At 45.4% G+C, this 17593-nt stretch overlaps 1 protein-coding gene across 1 annotated transcript in view; it reads left to right on the top strand.

The window, feature by feature from the left end:
• Positions 1–17593, top strand: part of TENM4 (teneurin transmembrane protein 4) — a 352941-nt gene that overhangs the window by 280668 nt on the left and 54680 nt on the right. The window contains exons 17-19 of the mRNA XM_084845392.1: positions 5373–5640; positions 6867–7010; positions 10811–11060. Coding sequence (XP_084701518.1) covers positions 5373–5640; positions 6867–7010; positions 10811–11060 — 662 coding nt within the window. The remainder of the gene's footprint in view (positions 1–5372; positions 5641–6866; positions 7011–10810; positions 11061–17593) is intronic.

Raw genomic sequence — 17593 nt, 5'->3', positions numbered from 1 at the left:
AGAAGAAATACCTTTTCTGGAGGATACGTTTTCCTCCACAGACAGAAAAACAGCCAGGGAGAATTTTGAACTGGAAAATGGCTGCAAGGAGAGGGTTAAACACCCCCTCCCTCAAATACCATTCCCTATTCAACCCACATCTGTCTTCCATTAAAACAACAACAACTATCAGGAAAGCCATCACAGAACTACACATAATATGCAGTTCGGTCTTAATCCAGGTGTTGCCAGAGTACAATCTAGAGGCAATAGTCCGGAGATCTACTCAGAAGGATTGCGGGTTTGGGAGGTCAGAGGTAGCACTGGGAAAACAGGTAGAGAGGCTGCAGGAACAGGATTACCCCAGAAGCAATCAAGGCAGAAGGCAATGCTGGATTAGGTAGAGAGACTTCAGGAAACAGCAGTGTTTTTTAGTAAATGGCCCATAACTCTGTGAGTAAAACACATGACATTCTGCATGAAGAAGGTGCCAGGTTCAATCCCGGGCATCTCCAGGAAGAGTTGGGAATGAACAAAGTAGACAATACTGAGTTAGATTGACCAATAGTCTTGTCTTGTAGAAGGCAGCTTTCTGTGTTTACTCAGGCCTCTCTCTCCCCTCCCCATCCCAGACACACACATTACTCTACACAAAGGCTTCTCCCCCTCTGGGTGTATGACTGATTTACATAGGCATTTGCATGCTTTTGATACTTAAAGCTTACAGCTCACATCACTATCATTTCTTTCTGCCCATATCTGATAGACTGACAGGAAAATGCTGGTTAACAACAGCCACCAGCAGAGAAAATCTGCAGTTGTCACTGCGGGGGTGGGAGGGACCTTCATTCCCAGAGCCACATTATTTACAATTCAATAGTAAGCAAATGTGGAAAACAAAAGGGCTCAGATTTATGGCAGCAGGCCGTAAGCAAAGCAGGCAATTGGAATCCAGAGCATCTGGTCTCTTACACTATGAACTGGTTCACACGTAATGACAATTCAGAGTACAGGTTGATTCTGGGTTGAGTATGCATAGTCGTTAAATGGTGGGCTGTCATTACGTATGAATTCTGCAGTATGGTTTAACTATGGGCTGTTAACCACAAAGAACCCAGGAAGACAACCTATGGTTTCTTGTTGGGTTGTGAACTCTTCTGCCTCTTATTCAGGCTTACCTGCCACTGGTTGAAAGTAGGGATGGCTCAAAGTTTTTGAAGGAAAGTGGAGCTCAAAATGTGAATTTGCCTGCCTGAACAAGCTGGTTCCATTTCACATTGGATCCAGCCCCTTTTGACAGCTCCTGACTCGAAACAGGGCTTGCATCTCAACTCTGCAACTACTGTGGTAGTCCCTCTTTTTCCCAAGCCAAAAAATCTTTACTCTGGGGGAGAGAACAACAAGCAGTGGAAGGCTTCCTTAGTCACAGGAACGACTGTGCAAGATGAGATCTCTCCTTGGCAGCAAATTATGCTCAGTACATCATTTCCCATAAGTCAGTCCTTACTGACTGTTCCACAGTCAATGGAATGCCACCAGGCAGTGGTATATAAGAGCAGCCTTCTGAAACGCCTCTTGAAAATATACTTGTTCACACAGGCTTTCCCTGACCTGTGAGGGACTCTGTTACTACCCTGTCTTATTGTTAAACTATTGCAATTTTAAATTTTAAATTTTGTTATTTTTAAATGTTTATCTTAAGTTTTAGTATATTAAGCCATATAAAAGTAATATAAATAATAATAAATTGGCTGCCAAGATGAGGCCATGTGGGTAAGACTTTTTTGACTTGGGAATTGGAGGGAGGGGACTTGCAGGAAAGGAGGTTCAGCACGAAGACCATAATAAGGCTCTTTGAGTGTTCATATTCAACATTTTTAAAAATCTTCAAGGTTTTTCCTGTATTCAACTGGACCACTCAAATGCCCAGTTAATGTTCAGGGTGAGTTAGTCAGCTCACACATCTGTAGTTCAAAAAGAATGCAAAGATGTTCTTTTACTATGTTTATCAAGTAAACACTTCCATCAGCAATATATAACCAGAACTGTTTCCAGAGGTTCTCACCCATGTGGATGATTGACAAGTGTCAACCACAGAACGAAGGGAAGGGGTTTCCTATGTCATCCTTGTCCTATGGAATCTCTCATTCTGGGCCCAGTGGGGTCCGTTGGGAGTCTGCTTCAGCTTTGCTTCATTTCTTCTGATCTAGAGTCCCATACAAAGGCACAACATGCTTTTGTGAGATGCTTTTGCACATCTCACAAAAGTCTTAGCCCAGCATCCCTCTCCCATCACAGATGGAGAATTCTGTACCTCAAACGAACAATAGAAATTAAATGTTCATAGCATTTCACATGCTACTCGTCCTGGAGAGGGACAAAGAGCTCTGCTGAGCACACATATTTTCAAAACTGCAGCCATGAGGTTTAAGAAAAGCATATTTTTAAAATACAAGCTAAAATTCTCAGCCAGCCTAATTCTCTCCCCAGTAACAAAATTCTGCACTTGCATGGTACAGTTGTAAGATTCTGTGACTAAAGACAGAATAAAACTCTTATCAGTTTGTAGTGTAGATATATATATCTTATGAGTCTGAACAACTGCCATTTTGGAATTTTCCCCATATAGTCATCATTTTATGCCACATCCTTTCCAAAGCCTTCCATCACACTCGCATTGTTTTCTCCCATGGTTTGACCTTTCCTCTGAAACAGCAGTCAGTCAATAAAGACAGACCACAGTAGAGAGAAGTAATAATTTCCTAACATGGCATTGGACAAGATGTGGGGAAAAAATGTTTCCTTTGTAGTTATTTTTGCCTGATTCTCTCCCAAGTTGACTGGCTGTGAAGTGAGATTGTATTAAAGGACTACTTCCCTTTTCTCAACCCTTCCCAGCTTGTAACTGGCTACATCAGTTCCCAGCATGCCTGGTAGCTAAGCTTGTAAAATGCATTTTTAAAAAAATGATTCCTGCCTTTTCCCAGTTCTGTTGTGTTTCACCCTCATATGTGTCGAGTTACATAAATTGAAAAGGCTGCATTAGAGAAAGTAAATATGTCCGAGAGCAAGGATATTGCACTTGAGTGGTTTGTTGAGAGATGCTGAGCCGTGTGACTTATCAGTTATCCCTTTCAGGAAGTATTTTGAGTCTCTAACAGTAGCTTGTGAGGGTAGATAAAAAAATTAACAACCAGTTCTTTTTTTTTCTTTTTTCTTTTTGAAATAGAGCTGCTGCCTAGTGGGGGAAAAAGGCTTGCTTGCTTGCTTGCTTATTTATTTATTTTGTTACATTTGTACTGTGCCTGTCCATAGAAAATGCCCAAGGCAGCTAACAACAATAAAATCCACAATAAATTTAGAGTGAGAGAAATAACATAACAAATAAGCAATATTAAACTGTCTAAAAATCAGATTAAAAAAAAGGTAAAGGTGTCCCCAACCAGAGCATACAAAAATGCCAAACAATCAAAACACCATTAAAATGAGCAGCAGAGAAAAACCAAATTAGGTCTGTAGACCAAATTCCTGTTTAAATAGGAAGGGCCTCCCTAGAAGATTTGAACACCTTTGTTTTAGGCTGCAATCCAACACACCCTTACCAGGAAGTCAGACCCACTTCTGAGTAAACCTCACAATCCTATGTGCATTTATGCAGAAGTAAGTCCTACTGTGTTCAGAGGTACATCAGAAAGGTGAGAAATGTCTGTGGTGTGTTTGGCAGGAAGGTGAGAAAAAGCCTCTCTGACTGCACCCAAACGTTGGAACTCTCTACCAAAGGAGGCCCATCTAGCCCAGTTGTTTTCACCTTCCAGTGGCAGGCAATCATCTTTTTATTTAAACAGGAATTCCACTTGACATAGTTTTAACAGGTTGCCAGCTGGTTGAATTGAAGGACAAGATGGCACCCCCCATTCCACAAACAGGAGCCAGGCAGACTAGTCTGGCAGTTGAATCTTACTTCAACACTATCAAGGGCACAGCATCCTTCATCTCACCTGAGGGCAGCAGGCTATCTTAGGGGACACAGGGCAGGCTGAGTAACAGACACAACTCTGTTCTCCGGCACTTCACCACTGTTCCTTGCCCTATAGCATGTGCCACCTCAGGCAGGCGCTCTACCTAATCATAGAATAGTCATAGAACAGTAGGGGTTGGAAGAGGCCTATAAGACCATCGAGTCCAGCTCCCTGATGGTAGGGCCGGCCTTAGTATGGCCTCTTGATAGTGTGTGAGGGGCCAAAGGATGCTGCAGGTCTCCCCCTCTGAAGCCAGAGACAGAGCCTCCCCTCTCTATCAACATTCAGCAGCTGATGAAGATCTCACCTACTGAACCACCTCACCAGCCACCTCTGCATAAGGCCAAGCCATTTGAGGAGTCATAGGTTACTCCTATGGCCCTGAATTGTGCCTGGAACACATGTGCCCAAATTAACCTATGATTTGCTGCAGCGTGTGCCTGGCACATGCCTCCACCATTTTGCACATGCAACCTCCAATTGGAGGTCATTCCATGACATGCGAACCCGGACCCAATTAATTGGATTAATTGCGGTTTAAGCAACCCACAGCTAACCTAAGAACTAATCGTAGTTTAACTGTGGGGGTTTTTACCCCATTTTTTACCCATAGTGTGTGGGTTCGCACATCACAAAATAACCTCTAATTGGGCCAATGGTGGTGCACGCAACCTCAGCAAATTGTGGGTTAATTAACCCACGATCCACCACCATTATATGTGAACCAGGTCCATATGAAGTCAGTGCCCCCGTGCTGGAGCACCATTCCTGGGGTTGGGAGACCCCCGTGAAGCAACAGACCACTGCATTTCTGTGTCAGCTCAGACTTCCAGTCAGTCTTGGTGGCCAGTTTCATGGGTAGAGGCATTGCTTTCAAGAAGTCTTGAAGCCATGAATGAATGAGAGTCACTGCTTCCAAATCTTCAGTTTACCAGATCAAAATTCACAGGGCACTGTAGAGCTGTTGCATATGTTTTGTACATAAAGACATCTGCTATGTCTCATGGCACCATGATGTTCTGGAATAAAGTTTGCACAGCCTTTTGTTTGTAAGGGGCATCTGCCAGCCTTAGTAGCACAATGAGGTCAATGAGTGATGAATACATGAGGCTCAGGTCCCAAAATTTAGGTAGTTGAAAACACATGAGAAATGTCCCTTTGCTTCCAGGAACAATTCTATAATGTTTTTGTACTTTTTAGTATCAGTGTGTTTTATGTGGGTGTATAAAACCAGAATTCTACCCATGTTATTAAAAACAGCATAAGCAACTCATAAATTACAGCTCGGCTGATGTTTCTTGCCTGCTCGATATGTGATTTAATACAACCTCTCTGTGTTTTTTTTTTTTTGTGATGGTTGAATTTTTTTACCAGGCCTTACAAGAAGAGATTAAAATTTCAGGCAGTAAAATCAAGTTGAGCTACCTGAGCAGCCGTACATCTGGCTACAAATCAGTCCTCAGGATCAGCTTGACCCACCCCACCATACCGTTCAATCTCATGAAAGTCCACCTCATGGTAGCTGTCGAGGGACGTCTTTTCAGGAGGTGGTTTGCTGCAGCCCCAGATCTCTCTTATTACTTCATATGGGACAAGACTGACGTGTACAATCAGAAGGTGTACGGGTTATCGGAAGTCTTTGGTAAGATGGCACTTTTGGTCTAAAGGACAGTCTCCTCCCCCATGAACCTGCCTGTCCACTCAGGTTGACCGAAGAGGCCCTTCTGCACATCCCACCACCATCTAAAGCGCAGTTGTCAGGAACACCTGTAAGGACGTTCTCTGTTGCTGTCCCTGAAGTGTGGAACTCCTTGCCCCAGGAGATCTGTCTGGCTCCCACCTTGATGCTTTCCTGTCACTGCCTAAAGACCTTTTTATTCTGACAGGCCTTTGACCTGGGTGATGCCTGACTTAATTTCCCTGACTGTTTGGGGTTTCTGCTTGATTCTTTTAATCTGCTTCTCCTTGTTGTATTGTATGTTTGTTGTTAATGGGGGGGGGGGGATAGGTTGATCATTTTTAAATGCTTAATGTAATCTGCTTTGAGGGTTTATATTTTAATAGAAAGACAAGATGATGATGATGATGATGATAGCAGATGTCCATAACTCAAGTCCCCCATCAAGTTTGATAGGTGTGGAATGGGGGAGGGATAGAGAATTTGAGTCCTTTCCCTCAACCCAAATCATCTCTTCTCTCACCCACTCACCACTGGATATGCTGGTCCCTCCCACAATGGCCATAACCGCAGGCCTCCATCTGTCACTCAGGCCATTATCATGGGCAGCACACGGAACATTCCTGCACCTGCTTCTTCCAAAACTGAGCCTGCCCTCTGTTGCTCCAGGCCAACAGCATCCCCAGGGCCCTGAGAAGGGAGTCAAAGAACAGTCACTACTCATCCAATAACCCACAGCCTGCCATTCTGAAAGGGCCACGTGAATTGTCCTAAAAGTGTGACTTGAATGGTGAGCCTCCACATTTTGGTCTTCCTCCTTCTGTCCTGCTTCAGCGGACATTTTTTGGCCAATAAAGTAAATAATGGAGGAAAATGCAAACCAGGGGACCTTGAGGCTTCCATGTCTAATAAACATGTCCCTGATCCAGCAGTTTTTAAATAATTAGCACATTTGTTCAACATCTATTACCAGACTGACCTTTTTTTTAATGCACAGTAGACGTTAAAGTGGGAGCCTCCGTATGGACGTGAGAGTGTTTTAAATAAGAATTGGTTCTAGCCTGCAGAAATGCCCTTCTGCCCAACCCAGCCACCCGACTATAAGTCCTTGCTCTGTGCTGAGCATGCACTTCGAAGGTGATTAAGAGATAGGTTTCTTTTCTCTCTTTTTCTCACCCTCTTGCTCCCAGTTTCAGTGGGCTATGAATATGAATCATGTCCTGATTTGATCCTGTGGGAGAAGCGGACAGCGGTGCTTCAAGGTTACGAAATTGATGCTTCCAAACTCGGAGGGTGGTCCCTGGACAAGCACCATGCACTCAACATCCAGAGCGGTACGTCTGCTTTTAGCAACCTCGTAACCTCCTCCCTCTCCCCAATTGTAATAATAAAAATAACACAGGTCTGACACAGTTGCACTGTGCATAGTAGCTTTTTCACCATTAATAATTCAACCCAAAGGGGAGGGGAATATACACACATGCACATGTATTGCTAACCAATTATTTATTGTAACCTACATATTGTGCCAACTGTTCTGTGTGCATGCATGAAGCCAAAGAAGAAGAAGGAACAGCTTCTGAAAATCCATTGCAAGCGTTTCTTTTGGATATAGCTTGTTCTTAGTTTGTCCTGCCATCTTTTAAAGAAAGCCTTTGAGTTTCTGTGTGCCCAGAGCAAGGAGGAGAAAATCCAGGCACATACCCTGTGGGTGGCTATCCTAATCAAGGGGTCAGCCTTTGGGAGAGCCCTTTGCAAGAGTGCAGTCCCAAGCGGCAGGCGTAAAGGGAGACAGACTTAGGGTGCAATCCTGTCGAGATAGTTGCCAGCCTCTGAAGTCGTAAGCTAGTGGCCACTATCCTACGCTGGTTGAGCAGAGGACAGAGGGGATCCTCTTCTCCACACTCCGCCTGCCCTGCGTTCTTAGCTGGGGCTTCCAAGAGGGGGCAGTAACAGGCCTGGAAGCCCCATAGGAAGCAGCGTAAAGGGGCTTCCGTGGTCTCCTCCCCTCCCTGCCCTCGGGAACACCCATTTTCACCCTCTCCATGCTATGTTTTACAAGCACAGAGAGGCAGCCACCACAGTTCTCTCTGCACAGGTGGGGGGCTTTTAATGTGTGCACCAAAATATACATTTTGGTGCACACATTAAAAGAAAACCCACCCAAATAAACACTTTTCTTGTTTGGAAAAAAAAGAAAAAAGCTCTCATACGGGAATGATGAGAACCAAGCTTGAGGTAGAAATCAGAGAAACTCGCTGAGCTCGAGCCTCACTGATTCTCCCATCCCCATTTGATCCTTTTAACTGGAGGTGTCAGAGACTGCACCTGGGAACTTCAGTATGCAAAACCATTGCTCTGCCTTAAGTGCGTGGGTCATACGAACATCAGAAGAGCCCTGCTGGATCAGACCAGGGGTACATCTAGTCCAGTATTCCCTTCACACCATGGCCAACCAGCTGTCAACAAGGAACCCACAAGCAGGACATGAGCGCAACAGCACCTACCCGCCCATGGTCCCCAGCAACTAGTGTACATAGGCTCACTGCGTCTGATACTGGAGGTAGCACATAGCCATGAGGACTAGTAGCCACTGATAGCCTTCTCCTCCAGGAATTTGCCCAACCCCCTTTGAAAGTCATCCAAATTGGTGGCCATAACCACATCCTGTGGTAGGCGAATTCCACAGTTTAACTCTGCACTGAGTCCTTGTTCCTCCCATTGCCTGAGAGGCTGCGTGTGCTCCCATCTCTTGTTTCCCAACTCTGTGCAGTGAGCTAATGGAGTCTGCTTGATAGCAGCCATTCTTCACTCATCCCAGATTTTACTAGCCATTCTCTCTAGGGATCAGTTCAGGGATACTGTGTTTATACTTTTAGCTTCTTTATCTATTACATACATAACCACGTAGACTTGCTCTTTTTGTTCTTGATTTGTGCAGTGGGATGTCCTAACGGGGATACCAATGGGAGCCTTCCCTGGCGGTAGAAATATATCGTAATGGCACTGTTGTGGTCCAGTCCTATGAGACAGTGCACTGGCAAAATATATGGTCACCTGGAAGGACTGCTGTGTAACATCATCAGTTGTGATGCTAGAAGTTGCTGGGAGACAGACACCTCGTCTGTTTTGCTAATCGCCTGCCTGGCTTGTTGTGAATTCTCCAGTAAAATCTATCCTCACCAGATACAGAATAGTGGTCGCATCCCAAGTCTTTACATGGCTCGGAAATAGGTAGAGAGGTGGAGGACAGGGACTGGTCTGGAGGTGACTCATATGTGCCCGTTGGAAGTTAGGTGTGAACTTAGCTGTTGGCCATAACGCCTTCTAATAGCAAACTGAGCTGGTGAGAGCTGACCAGCCAAACAGGGCTACTAAGAAACAAGAGGAGATATCAGCATGCACTGGGAACACTAAGGTTTCCAGAAGTAAAAACTATATTTAGGGGAAAAAATACACGAGGGGCTGTGCATGCTCAGTTGCCACTGAATACTGAGTGCCTGTTGGGACTGGAGGGGAATGGAAAACGAGGGCATAGGGGGAATGGAATGTTATCCTGGAAGAGGGCATGGCTGGCTGGCCAGAACCCTGAACAGGAGCACTCCACACTGCAAGATTTTGTTGCAGATCCCTCTTGTGATAGCTAAAATGGAATCTCTGTATTCAGAAGCGGAATACCTTTGATTACCAGAAGCTCAAAACAATATCATTCCCTCCTTGTGAGTCTCTGGCCAGCTGCTGATACAGACGGTGCTGGACTTCTCTTTTGATCCAGCAGAGCTACTCTTACACTATCTTAAAGGCCTTTGAAGTAGGTTGCAACCCAGAAGAACCTTGGTGGGTATTGCAAATGAGGTTGTGTCTCCTGCTAACTGATTTGATGCTTTGTGCTGCACCAGAAATGCAGGACTCCATGATACGATCACTCCCCAGAATCGAACGTTGGCTCTTGCTGGCAGAAATGCCCAACGACGGTCAGTTGATGTTCCCTTGCTGTGCAGAATCAGAGCAGAGTCAGCTCAGGTGGGCTCATGTGATCCCACAGAATACCCCACACAAAATGGTTTGCCCCAGCATATGGGATACTACTATCTTTAAATCATGCAGGATATTGGTGGTACCCGGGTCCGGGAATTAGGTAAGCGACCTGTCCTGGACGGGGTTGCACTCCCCCTGAAGGAGCAGGTGCGTAGCTTGGGAGTACTCCTAGATCCATCCCTATCACTGGAGCCCCAGGCGGACTCCATGGCCCAGAGTACTTGGCGCCAGCTTCGGCTGATCCGCCAGCTATGGCCTTTCCTGGACAGGGATAGCCTAGCCACAGTAGTGCATGTGCTGGTAACTTCCCGATTAAACTACTGCATTACACTTTACGTGGGGCTGCCCTTGAAGATGACTCAGAAGTTGCAGCTAGTGCAAAATGCAGCAGCTAGACTGCTGACCTGAACACCCCATAAAACCCATATAACACCAATTTTAAAGGAATTGCACTGGCTGCCAATATGCTTCCAGTCAGAATTCAAGGTTTTGGTGATGACATTTAAAGCCCTAAGCGGCTTGGGACCTCGATATTTGAGGGAGCACCTCTCCCTATATATGCCTGCCCGAGAACTGAGATCTGTTGGAGGGGCCCTCCTCTGCGTCCCACCAGTACGAGACATACACTATGGTGGGATGTAGGAGAGGGCCTTCTCTGCTGTGGCACCCCGGTTGTGGAATGCCCTCCCCTTGGAGGCCCGATTGGCGCAGACATTGGTCTCGTTTCGGCAGCAAGTAAAAACGTGACTTTTTACGAAAGCCTTTGAGGGCTAAATGCATTGCCTAGCACATTGTTTTAACTGTTTTATTGTTTTAGATTTTAACTGGTTTTAGCTTGTTTAATAGTTTAATGTGTTTTGAGGTGTTAAATTATTTATTGTTTTATATAGTTTACATTGATTTTATCTGTATGCCACCCTGAGATCTTAATGTTATAGGGCGGGATAGAAATGTTTTAAATAAATAAATATATTGCTGTCGTTGGAGCAGCTCTTGTTGTCGTTGGAGCCAAATGTATTCAGTGTCCCAGCTGCAGCGTTCAAATCACTGACACGGAAGTCAGCCCCACTTTATTTTTCCTTTTGTGGTTTTCCAGGTATCTTGCATAAAGGAAATGGGGAAAACCAGTTCATCTCTCAGCAGCCACCTGTCATAGGGAGCATCATGGGGAACGGGCGCAGGAGGAGCATCTCCTGCCCAAGTTGCAATGGCCTCGCCGACGGGAACAAGCTCCTGGCTCCCGTCGCCCTGACCTGCGGATCGGATGGGAGCCTTTACGTCGGAGACTTCAACTACATCCGAAGAATCTTCCCCTCTGGAAATGTCACCAACGTCCTGGAGTTAAGGTATGCCAGACTGCCTGGTGAAATCAGTCCTCTCTTAGCCAGTCTCGTGCACTGATTGTTACCTGCCCAAATGGGAAAATGAGGGCAACATTTTTCTGTCCAAGAACAGCAACACTAACATAAGAACAGACAGGGCAAATTTGGCAGTGGTGCACCTTAAATAATATAACCCAAGAGAAGGCTTGGCCTAAAAGTTAAACATTGCCTTTGTGTGGTGTGTCTGCTGGGAATGCTGAAGATTAACATGCAGCCGCAAGGAAAGATCTAATCTTGGAAGGATACCAGGACTATTGACAATATGTAGAGGATATTCAGGGCATTAGGGGGTCATTCATAACAAGGCCACTGCGTTAACTGTGATTTATATGTCTGAAGCTGTCTTGAAGTTGCCCTCTTCCTAAGTATCCTACTAACTCCCTGCAGAGTAGGGGCAAGGTGGAAGAAATTGCAAACTCGGGCTCTACAGGAAAGTAGCATGACACAATGGGTTATATTTGGGGGGAGGGAATTTCCAAGTAGCGCCAGAAAGAGTGAAGCGTCTGGGCCAAAGCCGAAAGGACACTCAGCTGTGGATGTGTCTGGTGGTGAAAAGGAAGTCCGATGCTGTAAAGAACAATATTGTTTAGGAACCTGGAATGTCAGATCAATGAATCAAGGTAAGCTGGAGGTGGTCAAACATGAGATGGCAAGATCGAACATCGACATCTGGGGAATCAGCGAACTAAAATGGACAAGCATGGGTGAATTTAATTCAGGTGACCATCATATCTACTACTGTGGACAAGAATCCCTTAGAAGAAATGGAGTAGCACTCATAGTCAACAAAAGGGTGGGAAAAGCAGTACTGGGGTACAATCTCAAAAACGATAGAATGATCTCAGTATAAATCCAAGGCAAACCATTCAACATCACAATAATTCAAGTCTATGCCCCAACCACTGATACCCAAGAAGCTGAGGTTGATCGGTTCTCTGAAGACCTACAACACCTTCTGGAACTAACACCAAAAAAAGATGTCCTCTTCATCATAGGGGATTGGAATGCTAAAGTAGGAAGTCAAGAAATCACTGGGATAACAGGCAAGCATGTCCTTGGTGTACAAAATGAAGCAGGACAAAGGCTAATAGAGTTTTGCCAAGAGAACACGCTGATCATAGCAAACACTCTTTTCCAACAGCACAAGAGGCGGCTCTACACATGGACATCACCAGATGGTCAGTATCGAAATCAGATTGATTATGTCCTTTGCAGCCAAAGATGGAGAAGCTCTATACAGTCAGTAAAAACAAGACCTGGAGCTGACTGTGGCTCAGATCATGAGCTGCTTCTTGCAAACTTTCGGCTGAAATTGAAGAACGTAGGGAAAACCACTAAACCATTCAGGTATGACCTAAATCATATCTCTTATGAATATACAGTGGAGGTGAGGAATAGATTTAAGGGATTAGACCTGATAGACAGAGTGCCTGAGGAACTATGGACGGAGGTCCATAACATTGTTCAGGAGGCAGCAACTCAATCCATCCCAAAGAAAAAGAAATGCAAGAAAGCCAAGTGGCTGTCTGATGAGGCTTTACAAGGAGCTGAGGAAAGAAGGGAAGCGGAAAGCAAGGGAGAAAGGGGAAGATACATCCAACTGAATGCAGGGTTCCAGAAAACAGCAAGGAGAGACAAGAAGGCCTTCTTAAATGAACAATGCAAAGAAATCGAGGAAAACAACAGAATGGGAAAGACTAGAGATCTTTTCAAGAAAATTGTAAATCTCAAGGGAATGTTTTGTGCAGAGACGAGCATGATAAAGGACAAAGAAGGCAGGGACCTAACAGAAGCGGATGAGATTAAGAAGAGGTGGAAAGAATACACAGAAGAACTATACAGGAAACATCTTAATGTCCCTGATAGCCATGATAGTGCGGTCACTGAACCTGAGCCGGACATCCTCGAGAGTGAAGTCAAGTGGGCCTTAGGAAGCATTACTAACAACAAAGCTAGCAGAGATGACAGTATTCCAGCCGAGCTATTTAAAATCCTAAAAAATGATGCTGTTAAAGTGCTGCACTCAATATGCCAACAAATTTGGAACACTCAACAGTGGCCACAAGACTGGAAAAGGTCAGTTGACATTCCAATTCCAAAGAAGGGCAATACCAAAAAGTGTTCAAACTACCATACAACTGTGCTCATTTCTCATGCCAGCAAGGTTATGCTCAAAATCCTACAAACTAGGCTTCAGCACCATGTGAACCGAGAACTACCGGAAGTACAAGCTGGGTTTCGAAGAGGCAGAGGAACTAGAGATCAAATCGCCAACATTTGCTGGATCATGGAGAAAGCAAGAGAATTCCAGAAAAACGTCTATTTCTGCTTTATTGACTATGCTAAAGCCTTTGATTGTGTGGATCACAACAAACTGTGGCAAATTCTGAAAGAGATGGGGGTCTCTTTCAGAATTTCAAAAAAAGAGATGAAAGAGACCTTACCTGTCTCCTGAGAAACCTGTATGAGGGTCAAGAAGCAACAGTAAGAACCAGACATGGAACAACCGATTGGTTCAAAATTGGGAAAGGAATATGACAAGGCTGCATATTGTCGCCCTGCTTATTTAACTTATATGCAGAGTACATCATGAGAAACGCCGGGTTGGATGAATCACAGGTCAGAATTAAGATTGCCGGGAGAATTATCAACAACCTCAGATACACAGATGATACCACCCTAATGGCAGAAAGCGAAGAGGATCTCAAGAGCCTCTTGTTGAGGGTGAAAGAGGAGAGTGCAAAAGCTGGTTTGAAACTCAGCATTAAAAAAACGAAGATCATGGCATCTGGCCCCATCACTTCCTGGCATATAGGAGGGGAAGAAATGGAAGCAGTGACAGATTTTATTTTCTTGGGCTCCAAGATCACCGCAGACGGTGACTGTAGCCATGAAATTAAAAGACGCTTGCTCCTTGGGAGGAAAGCTATGGCAAACCTAGACAGCATAGTAAGAAGCAGAGACATCACCTTGCCGACAAAGGTCCGTCTAATCAAAGCTATGGTTTTCCCAGTAGCAACGTATGGCTGTGAGATTTGGACTATAAGGAAGGTTGAGCGCCGAAGAATTGATGCTTTCAAACTGTGGTGCTGGAGAAGACGCTTACGAGTCTGCTGGACTGCAAGGAGGTCAAATCAGTCCATCCTAAAGGAAATCAACCCTGAGTGCTCATTGGAAGGACAGATACTGAAGCTGAAGCTCAAATATTTTGGCCACCTAGTGCGAAGAGAAAACGCTCTGGAAAAGACCCTGATGCTGGGAAAGATTGAAGGCAAAAGGAGAAGGGGATGGCAGAGGATGAGATGGCTAGATAGCATCACCGATGCAATGAATATGGACTTGAGCACACTCCGGGAGAGAGCGGAGGACAGGGAGGCCTGGTGTGCTATGGTCCATGGGGTCACGAAGATTCGGACATGACTTAACGACTGAACAACAAGAATGCAAACATAGCACTACCTGCATCCATATACAGAATGAATAATATATATATATATATATATATATATATATATATATATATATACACACACACACACACACACACATACACACACACACACACACACACACACATGCACATGCGCATTATTCTACAGCCAGGAAACCACACCAGGCAGAAGATGCTTGATTTTTCAGTGTATGTATATGGCGCCATCAATGTACATAATACTTCATGCAGTAAGCAAAAGATAAAACCCTGCCCCTAAAGAATTTAGAATTTGAATTTAAGTGGGAGGGGAGAGAGAAGTAAGGGTGACAACAGATGAAAGTGAGCAAACGCAGTTACACAGGCTTCATTTCAGTTGAGGACTAAGGGGTTATGCCAAGCATAGAGGTGAGAAAAAGACTAGAGTGACACACAGCCTGAGCTTCCAGTACTGAACTGAGAACTGCCATTGGCTTTGATGCTCAATCTGTGGATACAGATAGAGGGGTCGCTCTAGCCCTGCATCTCTATGGTGCCTGACCTTGGCAGTTTGAGCAAGGGCCATGTTCAGTTTAGTACTATATGTGCAACTCAGAACAGCATTTTGAATGGGACTCCTTGAAGCAAAAGGCTTAGGAACATAGGAATCTGACTTACATACCGAGTCAGTCCACTCGTCTCAGTATTGTCTTCATTGACTGGCAGCGGCTCTCCAGGTTTTCAGACCTGGAGAGAGAGAAACATTCACCTGGGAAATGTGTAACTGTGGGATCCCAAACCCAGATGGTTACACCCCTTAGGCTATGACCACCATCAAAGTTCTTAGGTTACACTCAGGTGTGTAGAAAGCTGCCATATAACACATCAGGCAATTTGTCTCTCTAACACAGGGATGGGGGACATGGGGCCCTCCAGATGTGCTTGGACTGCAACTCTCATCAATTCCTCATCATTGGCTATACTGGCTGGAGCTGATGGGACTTCAGACCATCTACATCTGGAGTACCATGCATTCCACACTTCTCATCTTTTCCCATCATTGGAAACAGTTCTCCTGAAACTGTGTCAGAGGTTTTTCCCGTCACCTGCTACCTAATCCTTTTACCTGGAGGTGCCAGGGCTTGAACCTGGGACCTTCTACATGCAAAGTATGGGCTGTGGTGCTGGGCACTTCCCCCCGCCCCACCCAAAAAAGTAGAGCCAGGCCTTTCACACTTCAGCAGAGCTTCATGAAAAAGAAGGCTTTTGAGATGAGGTTTGTTATTTGTTATCCTTGATTTATCATCGCTTTCCTACAAGGAATAGCAGATGCGCAGAAATGTGCTACATTATGAGTGACCTGAGAATTCCAGTCTGATAATAAATATTTTAAATAAAATGCTTCAGACCTTAATGGAAGCTGTAAAAATCCGGGAAACTATTTCAGCAACCCACCTCACACCAAGGTTACCCCCCATCGCACCCCAATCTGTCACCTGGGGTAATATTTCACACCAGGCTCCCTCCATACACCAGGGGCATCCTCAACAGCTTAACGAATTTATTAACTAATGGAGACAGTGGGGACAAGGCAGGTGGAAGTAGCCAGATCCTTGAGGGCAGCCAGGGTGTGTCTTTCTTCTTAGGAGATCAGGAAGCCTTCTGGTACCTGAAATTGTAGAGTTGGAGCCACAAAGCTATCAGGCTATCAGGCAGGAAGTGTGGAATGGGGTGAGGCCAGGGAGAGCATTTCCAAGAGCTTTCAAGGTAAGGACAAGGGGGGATGTTCACCTCCCTCTTGCTCTAGAGGGGATGGAAAGCCTCTTTAGGGATCTGAGGCTGAGTCCTCTGCCATCAAAACTGGGGAAAAGGTACCTGCTACCTAGAGTCCCTGTGCTTCTCATATGCCCTATTAGAAGTAAAGTGGCAGCATGGAGAAGCTGCCAGAAAGATCTGCCTTTGACTCCTACAGTTGTCTCAGAGACACAAGCATGGGTCCTAAGGTCCCACTTTCTAAAGATCATGTGAGAGTGTGCCTGGGCTTAGCTCCAAACCCAAGCAGTTCAAAAGACCTGAGTCCAAGCTGGACACACGCTTTCCTGCCCATGGACGCCCTTCCCCGAGCATTCAAAATCCAAGTGCCCAGGAAAGGAAGTTCCACAGCACTTTCCCCCAGCCCCAATGCAAGCTAATGGAGCTGCATTAGTTGCACAGCCGTGTAAAACAAACCCAAAACACTGCAGGGGCAAAATCAGGGAGGGAGGCCCAAGCCCCTGCTCCTCACCAGAGATCAGGGCCCCCTTCTCCACCTCACCATTTTGCTCCCATGGTGTTTTTCCTCCCTCTCCCAATGGAATGAAGGGCTGCACTAGTTCCTATGGAGGCAGAAAAACAGATGTTTGTGGGGAGGAACCAGAGGCGGGGACTAAAAGCTAGCCCCCTGTGGGTTATCCATCCAGGGCTAGCTTTTAGCCGTCACCCTCAATTTGGACCCCATAGTGTTTTCCTCCTGTCTCCATAGGAACAGATGGTTCCATTCATTCTTTTGGGAGAAGGGGAAAGGCTCCTAAAATGAGCCCTCAGATTGGCTCAGAGCAATGGCTTGAATTCTTGCAATTTCTTAGGAGTGGGGGAGAGAAAAAGTCAGGTAAATTCCAAGTTAATCCAAAGAGGACTTTAGGAAGCTCACCCATCCCTACTGATTCCCTTAAAAGCACCGCTTTCCAAGATAGCGTATTGCTATGGATTTCCTAAATTAAATTAGTTAAGATCAGGGGAGGAGGGGCCATAGCCCAATGGGAGGCCACATGCTTGGCAAGCAGAAGGTCCCAGATTCAGTCCTTGGCATCCCCTGTGGCTCTCAGCATCCTCCTGAGAGCCACTGTCAGGCAAAGTAGCCAAACCTAAGGATCCCCCCGACAAGTCCTATCCTAGATCCTGAAAAGAACAACCTTATTCCTGCCTGTAGAGACACTATAAATTCACACCGGTATGAAAGCAGCTCCAGCCATTGCTTTTGCTGCTTTTATTCTTAACTTCCAAGGATCAAGAAACTGTAAAAGGCCCACAAGCCATCTGCCTGGTTGGC

This window comes from Heloderma suspectum, chromosome 3 (assembly GCF_057233095.1).
Source record: "Heloderma suspectum isolate Gila_16-S chromosome 3, 16-S_ref, whole genome shotgun sequence".
NCBI lineage: Eukaryota > Metazoa > Chordata > Lepidosauria > Squamata > Helodermatidae > Heloderma > Heloderma suspectum.
Note: the sequence above shows the minus strand (reverse complement) of the source record. Positions and strands in the feature narration are given on the sequence as shown.